The sequence below is a fragment of the Eucalyptus grandis genome, chromosome 5, assembly GCF_016545825.1.
Source record: "Eucalyptus grandis isolate ANBG69807.140 chromosome 5, ASM1654582v1, whole genome shotgun sequence".
NCBI classification, from domain to species: Eukaryota; Viridiplantae; Streptophyta; class Magnoliopsida; order Myrtales; family Myrtaceae; genus Eucalyptus; species Eucalyptus grandis.
The window spans coordinates 21,718,710-21,735,292 of record NC_052616.1 but is presented as its reverse complement, the minus strand read 5'-3'; the positions used below and the strand labels follow the sequence as shown (position 1 = coordinate 21,735,292).

The 16,583-nt window shown below is 38.1% G+C and overlaps 1 protein-coding gene across 1 annotated transcript; it reads right to left on the bottom strand.

Annotated features, from left to right (window-relative positions):
- Positions 1-2,373: 2,373 nt before the first annotated feature.
- LOC104444492 (cytochrome P450 CYP749A22) lies at positions 2,374-5,093 on the bottom strand. The gene is made up of 5 exons (XM_010058162.3): positions 4,566-5,093; positions 4,266-4,492; positions 3,954-4,186; positions 3,199-3,577; positions 2,374-3,092 (listed from the first exon to the last, which is right to left on the bottom strand). Exons 1-5 carry the CDS (start codon positions 5,038-5,040, stop codon positions 2,661-2,663), a joined length of 1,746 nt encoding a protein of 581 aa, XP_010056464.2. The 5' UTR covers positions 5,041-5,093; the 3' UTR covers positions 2,374-2,660.
- Positions 5,094-16,583: the final 11,490 nt, after the last annotated feature.

The following is a 16,583-nucleotide window of genomic DNA, read 5'->3' as shown; positions in this document are numbered from 1 at the left end:
CTGGTCGTCCTTTGTGGCACGATTGAAACTGACGAAATAGTCCAAAAATGCTCTATACTTTGGGCCATGAAATTTCTTAGCTAGAGCATCATGGCAATAAAAATATTTACTTTTAGTGTCAGCATGTTTCATTGTTGAATAGTTGACACAAAGAACTTTGTACTTTTAGTCACGAGATATTTGGTTACTTTTAGTGTCAACATGGTCGTCCATGTGTTTTTCACACACCAAAATATATATATATATATATATATATATATTCGTCCCTATTAGTATACAAGTGGTATTTTCATCTATAAGCTAACTTTTGAATTGGACTATCTAACATGGTAATTTAGTTAACCCTGCCCAATTGATTTCGCATGTATGGACCTGCTCTTCATGAGTTTATTCTATAGACATGGTCATCTAAAATTCTTTAGTTGGGCTTCTAACAAATAAAAACCCTGATCTTGCTCGCATATTGTAAGCTAAAGATCCAAAAGTCTAGTAAGACATATGTAATGTTGGAAACATTGATTTGCAAAGAGCCATAGATACTACTAGAGGTTGGGACACCTGGAGTGCCATAACTTTGAAATGGTACACTTAGTGCCAATATCGGAGTAAAATAGAACACTTAAGTGCCACTCCGGTGAAAATCCGACCAAATGGCTGACGTGGTAATTTTCTGGCGAGTTTGGTCCAAAACGGCGTCGTTTTGCACGCTGATGTGGCGGAGAAAATGCAAAAACGACGCCGTTTCGTGTCTAACATGTAAATAATAATATAAAAATTAATTAAATTAGATTTAAACTTAATTTTATTTAAAATATTCAAAAATTAAAAAAATTAAGAAAAATTAAAAAAATTAAAAATTAAGAAAATTTAAGAAAATTTTTAAAATTTTTAAAATTTTTAAAAAATTTAAAAATTTAAAAAGGGGGAGGTCGAACGGGGGCGGCCGAGGGCTGAGCCCTTGCTGCCGCCGCCTCCTCGCCGTCACCGGGAAGGGTCGGCGACGGAGGGGGAGGGTCGGCCGGGGTCGCCGGCCCCGGCCGACCGACGGTGAGCCGCCCCGTTCGACGTCCCCCTTTTTTTTAAATTTTTTTTTTTAAATTTTTTAAATTTTTCTTAATTTTTTTAAAATTTTTTTGAATATTTTAACTAAAATTAAGTTCAAATCTAATTTAACTAAAATTTTATATTATTATTTACACGTCAGACATGAAACGACGTCGTTTTTGCATTTTCTCCACTACGTCAGCGTGCAAAACGACGCCGTTTTGGACCAAACTTGCCGGAAAGTTGCCACGTAAGCCATTTGGCAGGATTTTTCGCCAAAGTGGCACTTAAGTACTCCATTTAACTTCGAAACTAGCACTCAAGTGTACCATTTTGAAGTTATGGCACTTAAGTGTCCTCCCATGCCAAGTTATGGCACTTGGACTGTTCTTCTGCTCTATTATAAAAGAGGTTAAAGATAGGAACAGGACCAAATTTGGTAACGTGTTCCATAACAAAAAGAGATTCAGAAAAGGTTCCAGGCCTGCAAATTCCTGTTGATCTAGAAAAATACCAAATTTTTCCACACAATAACCATTGCCAAGAGAGGATATAATACCACTCTTAGACTCTTGAACGATGGGGAAAGGATAGGAAGAGCTCATTACTGATCTCTTTCAAGATCACTTCATGTCTCTCTTTACCACTGAAAAGATGTACAGTGTCTCGAAATTCCTGAAAAACCTACATTTCTGAACGCTCTGGATGAGAATTTTCATGAACTTTCGTCTCAAGAAAATTAGTGGTTGAGTTTGGAGAACATTGGATTGATCTACTCGTCAAGTTTGATAGAATATCAAGATCTTAGGAATCAAAGATTGGTTGGGGACATTTTGTAATGGCACTTGGTGGTGGTGCCACTTGAAGATGAATGGGTACAGTCGCCCTTAGCTCAGTCTGGTGAAATATTCTAACACGGACCTCCATTATTTTATCAACATCGACATCATTAATATTGAATCTTTTATAAATTGAAGCCCTCTGATAAATTCACACCTTAAACTAATTATTATCATGTCAGCTGATGTTTCCCCTTTTCTCCATTTTCCTGAACGCATCACGTTTGTCATCACCTTCGTTGTCCGCTAATTCCTCTCTCTCTCTCTCTCTCTCTCTCTCTCTCTCTCTCTCTCTCTCTCTCTCTCTCTCACGAGGGACTAGCTGCAGTTTATTTATCATCAAAACCATTAATTATATGGTCCTATGATAGAGCTCACGTCATCAATGGTTAAAATAAACTTGGTTTACATAGTCTATAGAGCAAGTTAAGAAAGACGATTGAATTTGATATTTCTTGTCATCCAGCCAATCATTAGACATTCATTCTTTGCTTTGTTCAATAAATGTTCGACCACACAGAACCACACATATAGGAGGTACATGCCTAAAAAATGACGACTTGCAAGAACTAGGACACAAGATTTTACATCATGAAGAGTCTTGGCATACCATATACATTATATACTGAGAAAATACTATGCATATTAAGAGAAAGATGTTCTTTATTCCTTTATACATAACACAAGCCTCTGGAACCAAGAATTCACATGCCATTGTCAAATTGCTCTGTGGAGGCATTTATGCACATTTGCAACTGAACATCATATGTTGATGAACTACTGCAGAGGATGAAATCTGATTTGAAGTCCATGTTGCGGTTGGTTAATGATGATGTGAACTGGGCAATGGATATACGCTGGGGACAACTCAAAGGTGTAGCGTTGGAGAATCATCGAAAGGGCGACTTTCGCTTCAGTCATCACGAAGCTCATCCCGACGCAAGATCGAGGTCCAAAGCCGAACGGGATGAACACAACCGCATTGTTGTTGGTAGCTTTAGCTACACCTTCTGAGAATCGCTCTGGTTTGAATTGATGCACATCTTCCCCCCAGATTTCAGGGTCACTGTGAAGCTTAGGAATTGGTACAAAGATTTGAGTATCAGCAGGAAGAGCAAGCCTCCCTAACCTCTGTTTCTTGCCAACTTTTCGAGTCAAACCATTTACAGGGGGGTACAACCGCAGAGTTTCATTTATGATCATGCTAATCTGCACAGAAAAGGGGAACATAATTAGTTAGGCATCACGTCTAACCTATAATTTAAATGAACCAAAAAAGGTCGACCGAGACCAAGACTCAAATAGTTTTCTATACCTTCTTTAGTTTTCCAAGTCCATCAAAATTAGGGTCTTTATTCCCAAATACATTAAGAACCTCCATTCTTGCTTCCTCTTGCCACTCTGGATAAATCGCTAGGAGGAATAACATCCATGTCATCAGTGAATTGGCAGTTTCGTGTCCGGCAACATAGAATGTCTTGCACTCATCCACCAGATTATCGATTGTGATTTTTTTGCTCTTGTCTGCATCGTGCAAAGCCTTCACAAGTTGTCCTAAGAAATCATTCCCAAAGCCATCTACTTCACCAGCCATCACCTTCTTCTCTCTTCTCTTTATCATTTGCACAATGGAATCGCATATGCCTTTCTCAAGTTTCTCCGCTTCGACTTCATCCACCGTCTTCCAAAGCTTACTGTCAGCAGGATTCAGAGTAAATTCCATAATTTTTCAGGCCTAATTGAAACTCTGATTCTAAGGTGTAAAATGCCTTAGTCCATTAAGGCTTGAAGTTTGTATTTGCACAATGAACAAGTTGTTGTCTCCATCATCAGAAATTTTCAGCTTGCTAAGTGTGATCTTACATCAGTAATTATAGGAATAAGATTGGTTATCAAAAAAAAAAATTATCTCCTTCAAATATATTTACTCAACTGGAAAATTTCGTTAGAATCATCACATTAAAAAATCTAAAGTTCAATCTAAAAGTGACCTATGCTCACTGGACTTTCCCAGCTTCTGCATCCTATAATAGGCAAAAGAATTTTTTTTTCCCAGGAAACGTTTAATACCTTAGTCCTGGTAACCTTATAGTGAAAGCATTTCTGGATGTTAACAAAGCCAATCCTGTCAACATCTGAAAAATATTCCTTCCTTCGATGTAGCTGCTTCCAAACGCAGTTCTTGAAATCACTTCAGATGTGAATACCTTGAAGTCTCGGAACACCTCGATCTCTTTCCCTTCTTGATTCTTCCATTTTTCTAGCATTGTGTGAACACTGTCCACCATTGCCGGTGCCATATTCTGCAATTTCAAAATTTCCCAGAAATAAATAGTAAAACTTCAACTCACACAATTCTCTTTTTTCATCGAGTTCAAGTACCTTCAAACTTTCCCCATGGAAAGCACGGTTGGCAAGTTTGCGCTTCTTCGCCCATTTCTCGCCACCTGGTGTGCTCGCGAGCCCATCTCCTAGAAGCTTCTTGGGGAAGCCCCTGTTTCCTGTTTTCGGGTATGTTTTATCTCTATTGAGCAGCACCTCCTTAACCAGCTCTGGCTCTGTGATGACTAGCTGAGCTTGAGGTCCGAGCCAACTCAAGTAATTTCTCCCTACGAAGTTGAACGAAAGCCCAAATTTTATATTTCACAACAGTAATAAAGCAAAGTTTTTTTTGGTATTTACCATATGTGCCTATCCATTTGTTGATTTGAGGCTGAATCTTGGGGAATATGTCGTGAGAGAGATTGCTCATGGGTGTGTTCCTGGCTTCCATATGCATCTTGATTGTTTCCTTGGTGCTTCCATGGAGGAACCTGTAGGGAGGGCCGGTGATTCCCTGTTGGGCCATCATCCTCTGTATTCTGAGCGGGTTCCACCATAGCTTGTGCAATAACTTGGCTAGAGACCAGAGAACAAGAAACAGAAACAGAGAGCTCAAGAAGATGACTAATTGCATGGCTCTTTCTGGGGAGCAAAGAAGAAAGGAAATGGCAACCGGGAAAATAACAATAAAGGGTATTCTTATGAAGTAAAAATGTTTGATTGGATTTGGCATTTGTTGTTTCTTTCGGAGGAATCGATGAGCCGGACGATGACATGGCCAGAAAATGATAAACTTTGTTCGAAGGATGTTGGAAAGGTCATTTTGGTTCGACATTTTGGCTCCATTTCGAAGAAAACTTGGGATAGCGACTGAATAATTAAAACACACTAGGGATGAGCAATAGAACTGGTTTTATTTGACAAGCGAACCCAACCGGCTTTACCCAGCCTTGAACGTTTCAGTTGCCAACTCTCGAGTTGAACTTTTGAACGGGTTTCAAGGCTTGCTCTCCGTAGAATCGGATTTGAACCGTTGCAAAACCAAACCATACAGTCTCTTAGTTAAAATCTTTTGCAAAAACAATGAGGCTAAACATTTCAGCATAAGCAGTTCATTACAGTTTCCCAATTGGGAATTTTAGCAAAAATATGGAGAAAAATGATATTACAGGTTGCCACAACTTTTATATGGAGCATATTTGAGTGTCATAATTTATTTATTTTTACCAATTGAGTGCCATATGATTTTTCAATCAACTACTCAAGGTATATATTTATTTGTATTATGTCATGTCAGGTGAGTGAACGGTTTTTAAAAGTTGTGATATTCAAGTGAATATTTTTTAGAAGTCGTGTCACTCAAGTGATCGAAAAGAAAAAGAATGCCTTATGAAAGTTATGGAAAACTTGTGATGCCCTTAACTCCAAAAATATGCATATAATTGAGCAATGAAATAAAAAAATAAAATAGGGAAAAGGTAGACCGGTTTCTTAAGTTGACCTTGATTCGGCCTAGAACCAATCGGTTGGGTTCCATACCAAGTCTAGAGTCAACCTGCTTAATTTCCTATCTTAAAACTGGAACTAACTCTAACATGATAGGTTTGAGTTCCTTATTTGAGATATATATATTCTAAAATTGATCACCCTTACACGATACCAATACGTGGCTGGCCAGTCTAGAATTGTCGAAACCAGCCTAGTAAAGGAAGAAGTTAGGACAAGCGATTATTAAATGATTAGGGTTTATACACGTGCATCCAATCCACGAAAGCCATCAAAATCGTGTGATTTCCAACAAGGCCCACATGAACCAGCGGTAAATGTGATGAACATATGAGCTCATTCTCTTTTGCAATCTAAAGCAATTGATAATCTACTATGGGATTTGAAAGTAATAAAGTAATTATTTTGGTGGTACGTTTGATCAATATAAGAGCCCACTCGTAGATTTGAAATTTTATGGATAATGAGCTATGCAAGTTGAACGTGTAATATTATTATTCTTTTTTTAAGCTACCGATGAATAAACGTTCTCACTTGTAAAGCAAATATTTTGTTGATAACATACTATACAATTTGAATTTGGAAAATGATGATTTCGTTGGTAAAATACCCACAAATAAACGGACCTACTTGTGAAAAATGAAAACGGGTTTATAAAGTAAGCGAATATTTTCGTTTTCTAAGTTTTCCTCTTCAAAATTCTAACCAGAAAGATATCATTTGCGAAGTACGCCACTTTATTCTCGGCAAAGATTCAATGGAAGAAACTTGTTTAATTTGAAGGGGTTGTATCACGTGAAAATTTCAAAGATATAGTAATGCAAACTAGCTAAAATTTTAACCGAAATCTTGGTGAATAAGCGAGCTGCATGCGCCATTAGCACATGGACCTTGTGTCATTTATTTATTTCTTTTCGAACAATGTCTAACTGAGAGGCACATTACACATTGGACTTTCCTAACAAAACTTCAAGAGGAAGGATAGTCAATAGAAGCCTATAGAACCCATCATCACTTAGAAACATCATCCACTGATAGACCCATCAACTTGTATAACCCAGCTTTGTAAGCCATGAAGCACATCTCTATAACTAGAATCAAGAACACATAGAATTAAGTAGAGAGATTTACGTGTCTAATTTGGAATCTATCATTCTTGATGTGGAATAACGATGATTCAAAGCTCAAGCACTTCTTCTCTATGGCTCTGTGTACTACTGGCTCAATGAGACCGTCTCATATCCTTATCGTTCAATAAACACTCCTTATGTGAGGATATTTGTGCATTAGAGATAGAGGAGAGACTACTAAACCAAAGAGATGAGAGATAAGCTGTTTGACAGTTTTTTTCATGATCTCTGCTTTACATAAAGACTCGGCATAGTATTCTCTGGTGATGTTCTCTCGGGAAAAAGCATGGCCTGAAGAGAGGCCGAGCCAAGAGATATGTTCACCCACAGCAACTCGGTACTATCTCAGTAATTTCTGTTTATGAAACTTGGTTTCAATTTTTGAGTAGGTTGATGCATTACTACTTGTGTGCATCTACCCTAGTGAAAATCTTGATATGAGCTTACAAGTATAGCGTGGTGCTTCTCTTTATCTATTAAAGGTATGAAAACTGTTTTTGCATCTTTTATTCCCGAGGTGTTTAGTATGATTTGATGTTTACTGCGAATAGATGGATTGTGTTAATGTGATGCACATCAGTCATTATAGTCTCTAATTACTTTTAAGTCGTTCTTGTTGTCTTTATTTTTGCAAAAACTTACCAGAAAAGTCAGTTTTACTCACCTCATTTTGAAACATTGCAAATTCTGTTAATTCTAAATAGAAGTTTTGGTCTATATAATGTTCTTAACCGCTAAAGTAAAAAAGATCTAACTCTTATCTGCTTTAAAGAAACCGAATTATCTTGGTTGTTGAGTTCGCATCCGCTAAGAAAAATCCTGAATTTTCTTCCTGTCCTACCTAGCAATTGTTTCAGTTTTGGCCTTCAAAGATAAATACCTCGTCCTAGTAAGACAGTGTAATTGTCTGTCCTATAGGGGGAAGTTTTCATGTATAGAACTATACACACGTTTCGTAAAGTCAATCTAAAGATTGGCCCTTAGCCGATTGTGCTGATCACTCAAATGTCTCTCCGCCAGACCTTTGTGTAGGTGATGGATTTGCAAAGCTAGTAATGCATGTCAAGAAAGAGCATGTCATGTTCTAGCAAAGACCTGGTAAATCTCTCACAGGGTCTTGAAGCGCCATGTTAAGTCCAGTGGAGCTCACCAAATGGTATGATTACGATATTACATATGCCTGTTGGAGACAATCAAGTGCCAAGAAGTCACTGCACAAGAAGTTGCAGTAAGTTCACTAGGTCTAGTGCTTGCTATAGTGACCTATGAGCTGAATTCGTAATCAATCATCTGTAAAAGGTTCTATAGCAACGTGTTGAGTATGGATGTCCTTCTCATTTCTCTCCTGTAATGATTCTTCTACTTAGATAAATCTGCTTCATTTTTTTTTTTTGCTTGCTACAGTGCAACTGTAGCTAGTTTCTTGGAGGCTAGGAGATTTGCATTGTCAATGTCCACAGAGCTGTGAAAGTAAAATGTTATCTGAACGCAAATTTTGCTTTATGATTCTTCCTTTTTCAATCAAATTGCCCCGACAATTTTGAATGACTCCCAGAAGATCAACTGAGTAACCTCAGTGGTAAGCCAAAATGAGCACACTAATCTCAAAGTACATCACATGGACCCAAAAATTTCAACTCAAACCCCAGACAAATCAAATACTCATGGACATTCACGTTACTAGCAACTCCAAAACCAAGGTTACATTCATCACCTTCCCAAATTCATTGGTTACATTTGCACCTTGCACAAAAAGATTCAAGCAACTTCCTACAACAGTAGACATTGAACTACCTTCTAGCACCATCCACGAAAAGTAAGATTGACGTCTCCAATTGACCTTCAATGTTGGCAATACAATCAAGGCTCCCATCGGTGCTGATATGACCCTCACTTAAATTTTCTCCTTCACTTGTGCTCTTGCAATTCCCATTCCCATTTGTAAGCCTTAGTACAAGTTGATCTATGCTATCTTGAGCTCATCTTTCTTGTTTGTTGCAGAATGGCCATTTTTTCCTCATTTCTTTACATATTTTCTGCACAAATTTGAGCTTCTCCTTCAACACTTCATCGTCTCTCGTCAATTGGAATAGAACTTCTTTCGTTTGTAATTTGGACTCAGCGTCAACCCATTTAAAGAAGCCCCAATCATCAAATTGCTAAATGAGCATGAATTTATCAATTCAAATTGATAGCGATCAATTGATCTTTCAACACTTATCAGTGCCCCCGCCAAAAAAAAAAAAAAAAAAAAACTGAGATCAAATCGTATCCAATCAGCTCAGTTGCCTTCAACAAATCGATAGTGCATTACCCTCCCCAATGAACAGTTATAAAAACCTCCTCGTGGAAATCTTCGGTGTTCGCCAAGTGTGCAGCCCAGCACGCATCTGCTTCCCATCAACGACATTGCTGTTGATTTACTCAAGAACCCTAATTATATATATATATATATTTTTCCCCAAGTCAAGAACTCTCAAGCCCTAATTTTCTGCCCCAAATTCTAATCACCACGTTTCCCTCAATTTGCCCCCTGCTTCGTGGCTTGATCAAACGACATTGTCACCAAGATCTCGACGGTGCATGACGTCATGATCTCATTTGAGAGCCTTGACAAAATGACATCGTCATATCAAGCCCCACCTTAGCAACGTTGGCGAGTTCGCAGTGCATGTACGATGCCATCTCTTGTCTATTTAACCGCAAAAATGAACGGCGGCTTGATGGATGCCAGAATCAAGTCTCAACTCGAAAGTCGATACTTTTCTTTTGCACACTCAAAAGTTGGTGTCAAAATCGGGACAAAGCCACGAGTTAGTACCTTTTTAGAGGATTTGACTTTGACTTTATTGCAAATATTTTCTTTTGATTAGGATGAAAGATAATATTATCTCCAACGTCTATTCATATATAGCATATTTTTTTTTTTTGTTCGAAGAATAGATTATACTCCCTTTCCTCAATTTAAATATATATATTTTTGTAATGTGAGGTTTATCTACACTTGTAGTGCTCACTTCATAAGGACGCACATAATGCCAAGAGGCCTTTATAAAAAAGTAGGGACGGGTACGGGATTCAGATAGTGCCCCGCCCCGTCGGGTCAAACTTCTGAGAAGAAAACAAGGGACGGGGCGGTGGAGCATAAAAGTAAAACAACGAATTTATGAACTGAAAAAATTCATTCATTATAGTCCACAATTGCCTCCATCCTGTTATAAGCATTAAAGTAAAACAGTGAATGAGATTCCTGTAAAGTCAACTCGTGTAGGTAACATTTGACTTAAATGATGATGATTTTAATTAGGGAAAATTTATTTGTTGTCATTCTAACACTATAGTAATGAATTCTAACACTATAATGATAATTAATAGTAGAATGAGCTGTATTCTTTTTGTTTAATTAAGCTGAATTAGTATATGTGGGCCTCTTCCTCTTCAAATTACAACAATGGAATCATGAATCACAATGCCAAAACATATGGCTCGTTCATGCATTTATTGTCCGGCCAAAAAAAAAAAAAATTACTTATCCAAAGTTTAACATATAGCCCTCAATTATGTGGCGTTGCTTATATACGATGAGTAATTGCCTAAGTACTCAAGAAGACATTGACAACCCTTTCAATTTCAATGATCATATGGTTCTAAAAGTACTAGTATCTATAACAATCGTTATCCTTCACAAATTATATCTCAAAAAATATATTCTTATACGCCAATTAACCTCAGACAATAAACTGAATTAATAATGCCATATTAATCTAAACATAAGTGGAACTCACAAAGCTTTCGTTGTACACTCTAATCCAAAAAGCTTGATCTCCCCTACTATCCTCAACTCAATCAAAATGCAAACACAGAATAACGAAGACCTTTTACATCTTTTAGAAGGATATTATTACCATAGTACTATTAAATCATAAATGAAGATAACCGTATTTGTTTATGTAATGACATCATAATGAATTATTTACCGTGCGTTTGCTAAAAAAGATGTATAGTTTTCTTTTGCCAATAAGAGATATTAGCACCGCCTGCTCTCTCACATAAATTTGTCACTAAATGCTTTTAGAGAGTATTCACCTCCATCCTATCTGGGCCAATATCAAATAATATATGCGAGACTAATGAGTTTGTTTGACGTTGCAAATCCTTCTAATTCACAAAGATGGTTCTTATATTGTAGAAAACAAATGAACAATTTACAGATTTTAGCTACATATAATAAACCCAAGGTTAAATATGTGGCTTTCGGCATTTTATTGGTGCAGCCAATAACAATATTGAATATTGATCATCTTGTCACCTCCCCGCAATTTCAATCAAGTAAAATCATCAATAGTATGGGGTTTGATACATCGATTTTCTATAAAGGTCAAGCAAAGATCAAAGGATGTGTATTGACATGTCAGTGGATAAGACATTTCCTACCAAACCTACTATTTATCATATTTCTTGGGGATAAGTACACTAATGGTGCCATAAGTTGTGTACGGCGCTCACTTTGGTGCCAAAATTTTCCGTCGGATCACTTAAGTGCCAAAAAATTTGAAAAACGCTCACTTTGGTGCCAATGCCGACGAAATTGGCCGGAAATCCGACTTGGCCTTCTTTTATATTAATTTTTGACGCTGACGTGGCTCGTCGGAGAGTTGAGTCAGCATCCAAACACCAAAACGACGCCGTTTGGTAACTTTCCCCCAACTTTGAAACCCTAATCCCCAAATTGAGAGAGAGGGAAGGCTCGTCTTCGTGTCTTCTTCTTCCTCGAAGACCCACACCAGCAACGGCACTGGCATGGCACAAGCAACAACACCGGCAGCACACCAGCAACAACAGCGGCAACGCACCAGCAACAGCAGCGCACCAGCAGCCCCTTCGACCCATCTTCTTCCTCCTCCTCCTTCGCCCTCGCCTTCGATTTTTCCTGCAACAATTTCAGTCTCTCCTCACTCACATGGTCGAGCAACTACAATGGTGGCTGAGCGACGGTGGCCAAGCAACGACGGTGGCCAAGTGACGGCGGGCGAACGATGGTGGCCGAGCGACGGAAACCCTAATTTTTCCCCATGTGAGCTAAACAACATCGTTTCCATGAAGCCATCCATGTATGACGGCAAAACAACGTCGTTTTCTTAAGGAGGACCGAAAACAACATCATTTAAAGGCCTATCGATTTTTTTTTTAAAAAAATTCATTTTGGCCGAAGTCTTTTGCCGGTGGCCGGAATCTTTCACCGATGGCACCAAAGTGAGCGTTTTTTCTCCGTTTTGGTACTTAAGTGATCCGACAGAAACTTTTGGCACCAAAGTGAGTGCCGTACACAACTTATGGCACCATTAGTGTACTTATCCCTATTTCTTGGTATGGGAATACATTGAATGCAAAATGTGCAGGTGTATCCACCAATAATGACAATGACAAATTATTTTCCTATTTATACAGCTCTGATCTTGTGATGCTCCAAGCTTCAATATCCAATCCCTCTTGAGCCAAAATCTTATCGCTCTCCTCATATATCTATTTTGATAAATGATGAAGCCTTTCGGTCAACCTTTGTATTGTTTTCCTCAAGAAACCTATTGATGCATCTAAATTGCTACCCATTTGTTTCATGAAGATCATGGCTCTCTTGATTTCAGTTGGAGATGCGTCATCATACACTTCAACCCTGAAAAGTCGGATCAATGATTTACCAAAATGATCTATTTGCAATGTCAACTTCGTTAAACATATGAATTTCCAAAAGTGATGCAGCCTATATTCAAGACCAATTCATTCAATCAAGAAGATCAGCTTGTATTTAAGATTGACAACACTCTCATCAAAAAGTCCCTCATCGATAAGGTCTCATCTTTGACTTTGTCATATAAAGACTTGTCGTTTTCCATGCATCGAAACTTGCATCAAGACTCTTTTGGGAAAACCATAAGCATTGGAAATATTGTACATTTAATAGCTTATGGTTTCCACGTACATAAATGATTACTGGTTTCTAGGTTTGAATCTAGTCTTTCCTTGTTTTCACTATAAGAAGTCATCGAACCTTTGTAAATTCCACCGAATTTGATTAATGAAAATTTGGGTAGTGCAATTCCCTTAAACCTTGAAGAGTTCAAACCCCATGAAAACCTAGAAGAGTTTTCACTCCGTCCTTGAAGAGTCAGGGCTTTTAAAGCTTGCATCATTGAAGAGTTGTAGCCATTGATCTTGAAGAATCAATGCCATTTCAACTTCCTTAGAGGCCTAGAAGAGCAACTATTGAAGTTTCTATCCTTTTCTTCATTTCGCCCATTCCCAATTCTCCCAATTCCATCAAAATTCGATAAAGTCTATAGTGCTTATCTGAAAATATTTGAAATACAAAATTTGTAGATCTTTGAGTCTCCAATTTTGTGGATTTAAATAAGATCATTCTGATTTAAATCCAAAAAATTATGCCTATTTTTCCGAGCTTGTGCAGAACATAAATTTTTGCTTGATTTCGTGACTAAAGCTTTTGTGACGGTCCAAGCGCAGGGGCGCGTCTCCTATCCCACATTGCTTAGGGGGGAGTCTTAGGGCTAGTTTATAAGGCTTAGGTCCCTTTAATTTGTGTGACGCGATTTAAAGCTGTGAGGACTCGGTGTCCAAAGCGGACAATTTTACACAAAGTGGGACCCGGGTCATTACGGTTTTGATACATGTGAGTCACTCTTCCGATCCTATTGTTTGAGTAGCTAGCCTTGGGCTACTATTTTTGTTTTAATCCAACTAGGTATCTTTCTTATTTGTGATTTGGATGATTGGTCTAACTTACCATTATGCACTAGTTGTAGATTGTGGTATCTCACTCTAGCGAGATTTAGGCAGTGTTTGTTTGTGTTCTTATTTTTTGTTCATGAATAGAATACTTGTTTTTTTTTGTTCTCGGGAACAAAAAGAGAACAGAAACACGTTTGTTTGCGTTTTTGTTCCAAATCTATTTTTTTGTTCTTGGGAACAAATTTGGAATAGAAACAAGAAACAAAAAAACTTGTTTTTGGAACGATTTTGAGAAACAAATTTTCTGTCTCTTCTTTCTTTTCTTTTTCTTTTCTTCTTCTTTTTCTTTGGCCGCCGCCCCTCGGCCATGACCAAGTGACCGGTCGTCGAGGGTCGGCGACGCTATTGAGGGTCGCCTAGTGGTGGCCCGGTGAGGCAAGCTCGGCGGCGAGGCCAAGCCTTGCCGGTGGCTGGGCGAGCTTGGCCTCGCCGGATCTAGGGAGCTCAAGCTCGCCCAGCCAAGGCGAGGCCGAGCCTCACCCACACCGGCAACGCTCGATCTCGCCTTGGCTGGGCGAGCTCGGCCTCGCCCAAATCCGGCGAGGTCGAGCTCGCCTAGCCATCGGCGATGCTCGGCCTCGCCGAGCCACTACCAGGCAATCGATGGCTGGGTGAGGCCGTTAGCCCTTGTCGACCGGTCGTCGGCCATGGCCGAGGCGGCAATAGGCCAAAAGAAGAAAAAAGAAAAAGGAAAAATCAAATAAAAATATTAAAAAATTAAAAGAAATAAAAAAGAACACAAATTTATCAAATGTGTTTCTGTTCTTTTTTTCCCCGGAATAAGTTTATCAAATGTGCTTTTCTAGTAAAAAATTGTTCCCCGAAACAGAAATAGTTTTTTTCTATTTTTGTTCCATGGAATAATTTTGAATAGAAATGTTACCAAACACGCCCTTAGTGTTTAGATTGGACAGGAAATCATATAAAAGGGAAAGCAAGTTTGGAAATATAACAAAGGGCGACGTGGTTGGCGACTCTCCACCCTAGCTCCTTACCATTCCCGTGGCCAATTCTCCTCTAAATCACCATCCATTGAAGGCAAGTGAAGTTTACACAAGTTCTATATTGTCCCATGGAACTCCAATTTACAAAGCAAACTCCATGTCTGATGGATAGATAGAGGAATAGAACTTAGGGTCTGCTTGAGGGTCAATAGATTCACTTGCAACTAAGGGTCTTCTTGAGGGTCAATAGATTCACTTGCAACTATTACATGTAGAGTTGTATAAGGGGTCGATGTAAGGAGTGAGCTTCCCTCAATTTTTGCATCACTCTAAAGTAAATTTTTGTTACACGAAACATCCATCTACTTTCTCGTATTATGTGCAAGTCTCTGATGAAATTGGTTGTAATGCTTCCTATGTCGCTAATGAAACATGTGACATGAATCTCTAGCAATTGTCATATTAATCCTGCGACGGTAGCATAATCTTGAAGCAATGGCAAGCTTGGCACATTTTTTTGTCATATTTTGTCTAATCAGCAAGACCCAATGTGGATCATCTCTAATCACGTTACTTAGAAGTCCCATATATACTTTTGATTAATTCAAACTAAAAGAAATTTAAATAATACGTGACATCATTTTTTATAGTTTCAGTAAATGTTTGGTTTACGATATAAGAAGACACCTTTATTTACAGATGTATATCAGTTGGAAACAAGATCGCAAGTTCAAATCAATGTGCAATGCAAGTATCGAATACATTTTCAAGCCACTTTGAGCCAAATAGGGAACATTTTCAAAATGACCCTATCAAGAACAACCCCACATTGAAGCAAAATGGGGGATTTTATTTGAAAACTATAGAGTAAAAGATCAAGAATGATTTTATTGCCTTCACACGCATCAGTCTTCTTGTGACAACTCTAGATGAATTCATATGGAAGCTCAAAGCATCCTGAAGTGATGAAGAACTACTCAAACACAATTATCCATTGCTTAGCCAATTTAAGCCTTATGCAATTCTTTTGAGAACCAAGTGGTGGTTATCTCCCCAAATTGAGGCAAAGCATATGATTTACCCACAAAAATTGAAAATGTTGGGCATGTATAAAAAAGAAAAAAACCACTCAAGAATCCTTGATACTCATAAGAGTGAAAATTAGGGGGCATGAATAAGCAGGGTAACTGATAAAAACAAGGCCAATGCCCATGAAAAATTCATTGAAAAAGCCAGATCAATGGTCATGCAAAAATCCATTCATCAAGAAAAATAAAGGAAATGCTTTGCAAAGCACATGTTGCAAGCAATGTCATTAGAAATGAGAGTAAAGCTCTCATATCTCAAGACAAAAAGAGTCAAGAGAACTCTCGAGATAGGTCAAGTTTCAAAAGTCCACCTTCTAAAAGTTGTGTGATGGTAATGATACCAAGATAATCACTCACTTTTATACCCTTGATATTCAAAAAATTTCATGCCTTTCAAACCTCACCTGAATCAACATTACAACCCTCATCCGAAGTCTCTTTCGATTGGGGTGGTTTGAGTCAAAGTAGGAATACCACATAGGAGTTATTGTTGGAATAAGTGGAAGCAATTCTATCTTATCTTATTTTCAAGGTACTTAACTTGTAAACCCGGCGAAGATATTGATGAAAATAATTTTTTAGGCCTCAAAGTGTATACCCATTGTGCAATGACCAAGCCAACATTACAGACCTTTTGATTAGTGAATTGCATTCACTATGAACGCTTTCGAAAACTTTCTACATAGGTTATGTGAGACTTCTCCAATGAGAATACATTAGCTTTCCCACATCAAATGATGGAATTTAAAAAAAAAAAAAAACCGTTCTTGAGAGCCGGCGTGAAAGATATCTCTGATTAGGTTATTTCCACTTCATTTAGTTAAAATCATTTCTTAAGGAATTTGACAATTGGCATCATCTACCAAGATATGTTTGAATGATTTCACAAGATTAGTTTTCAAG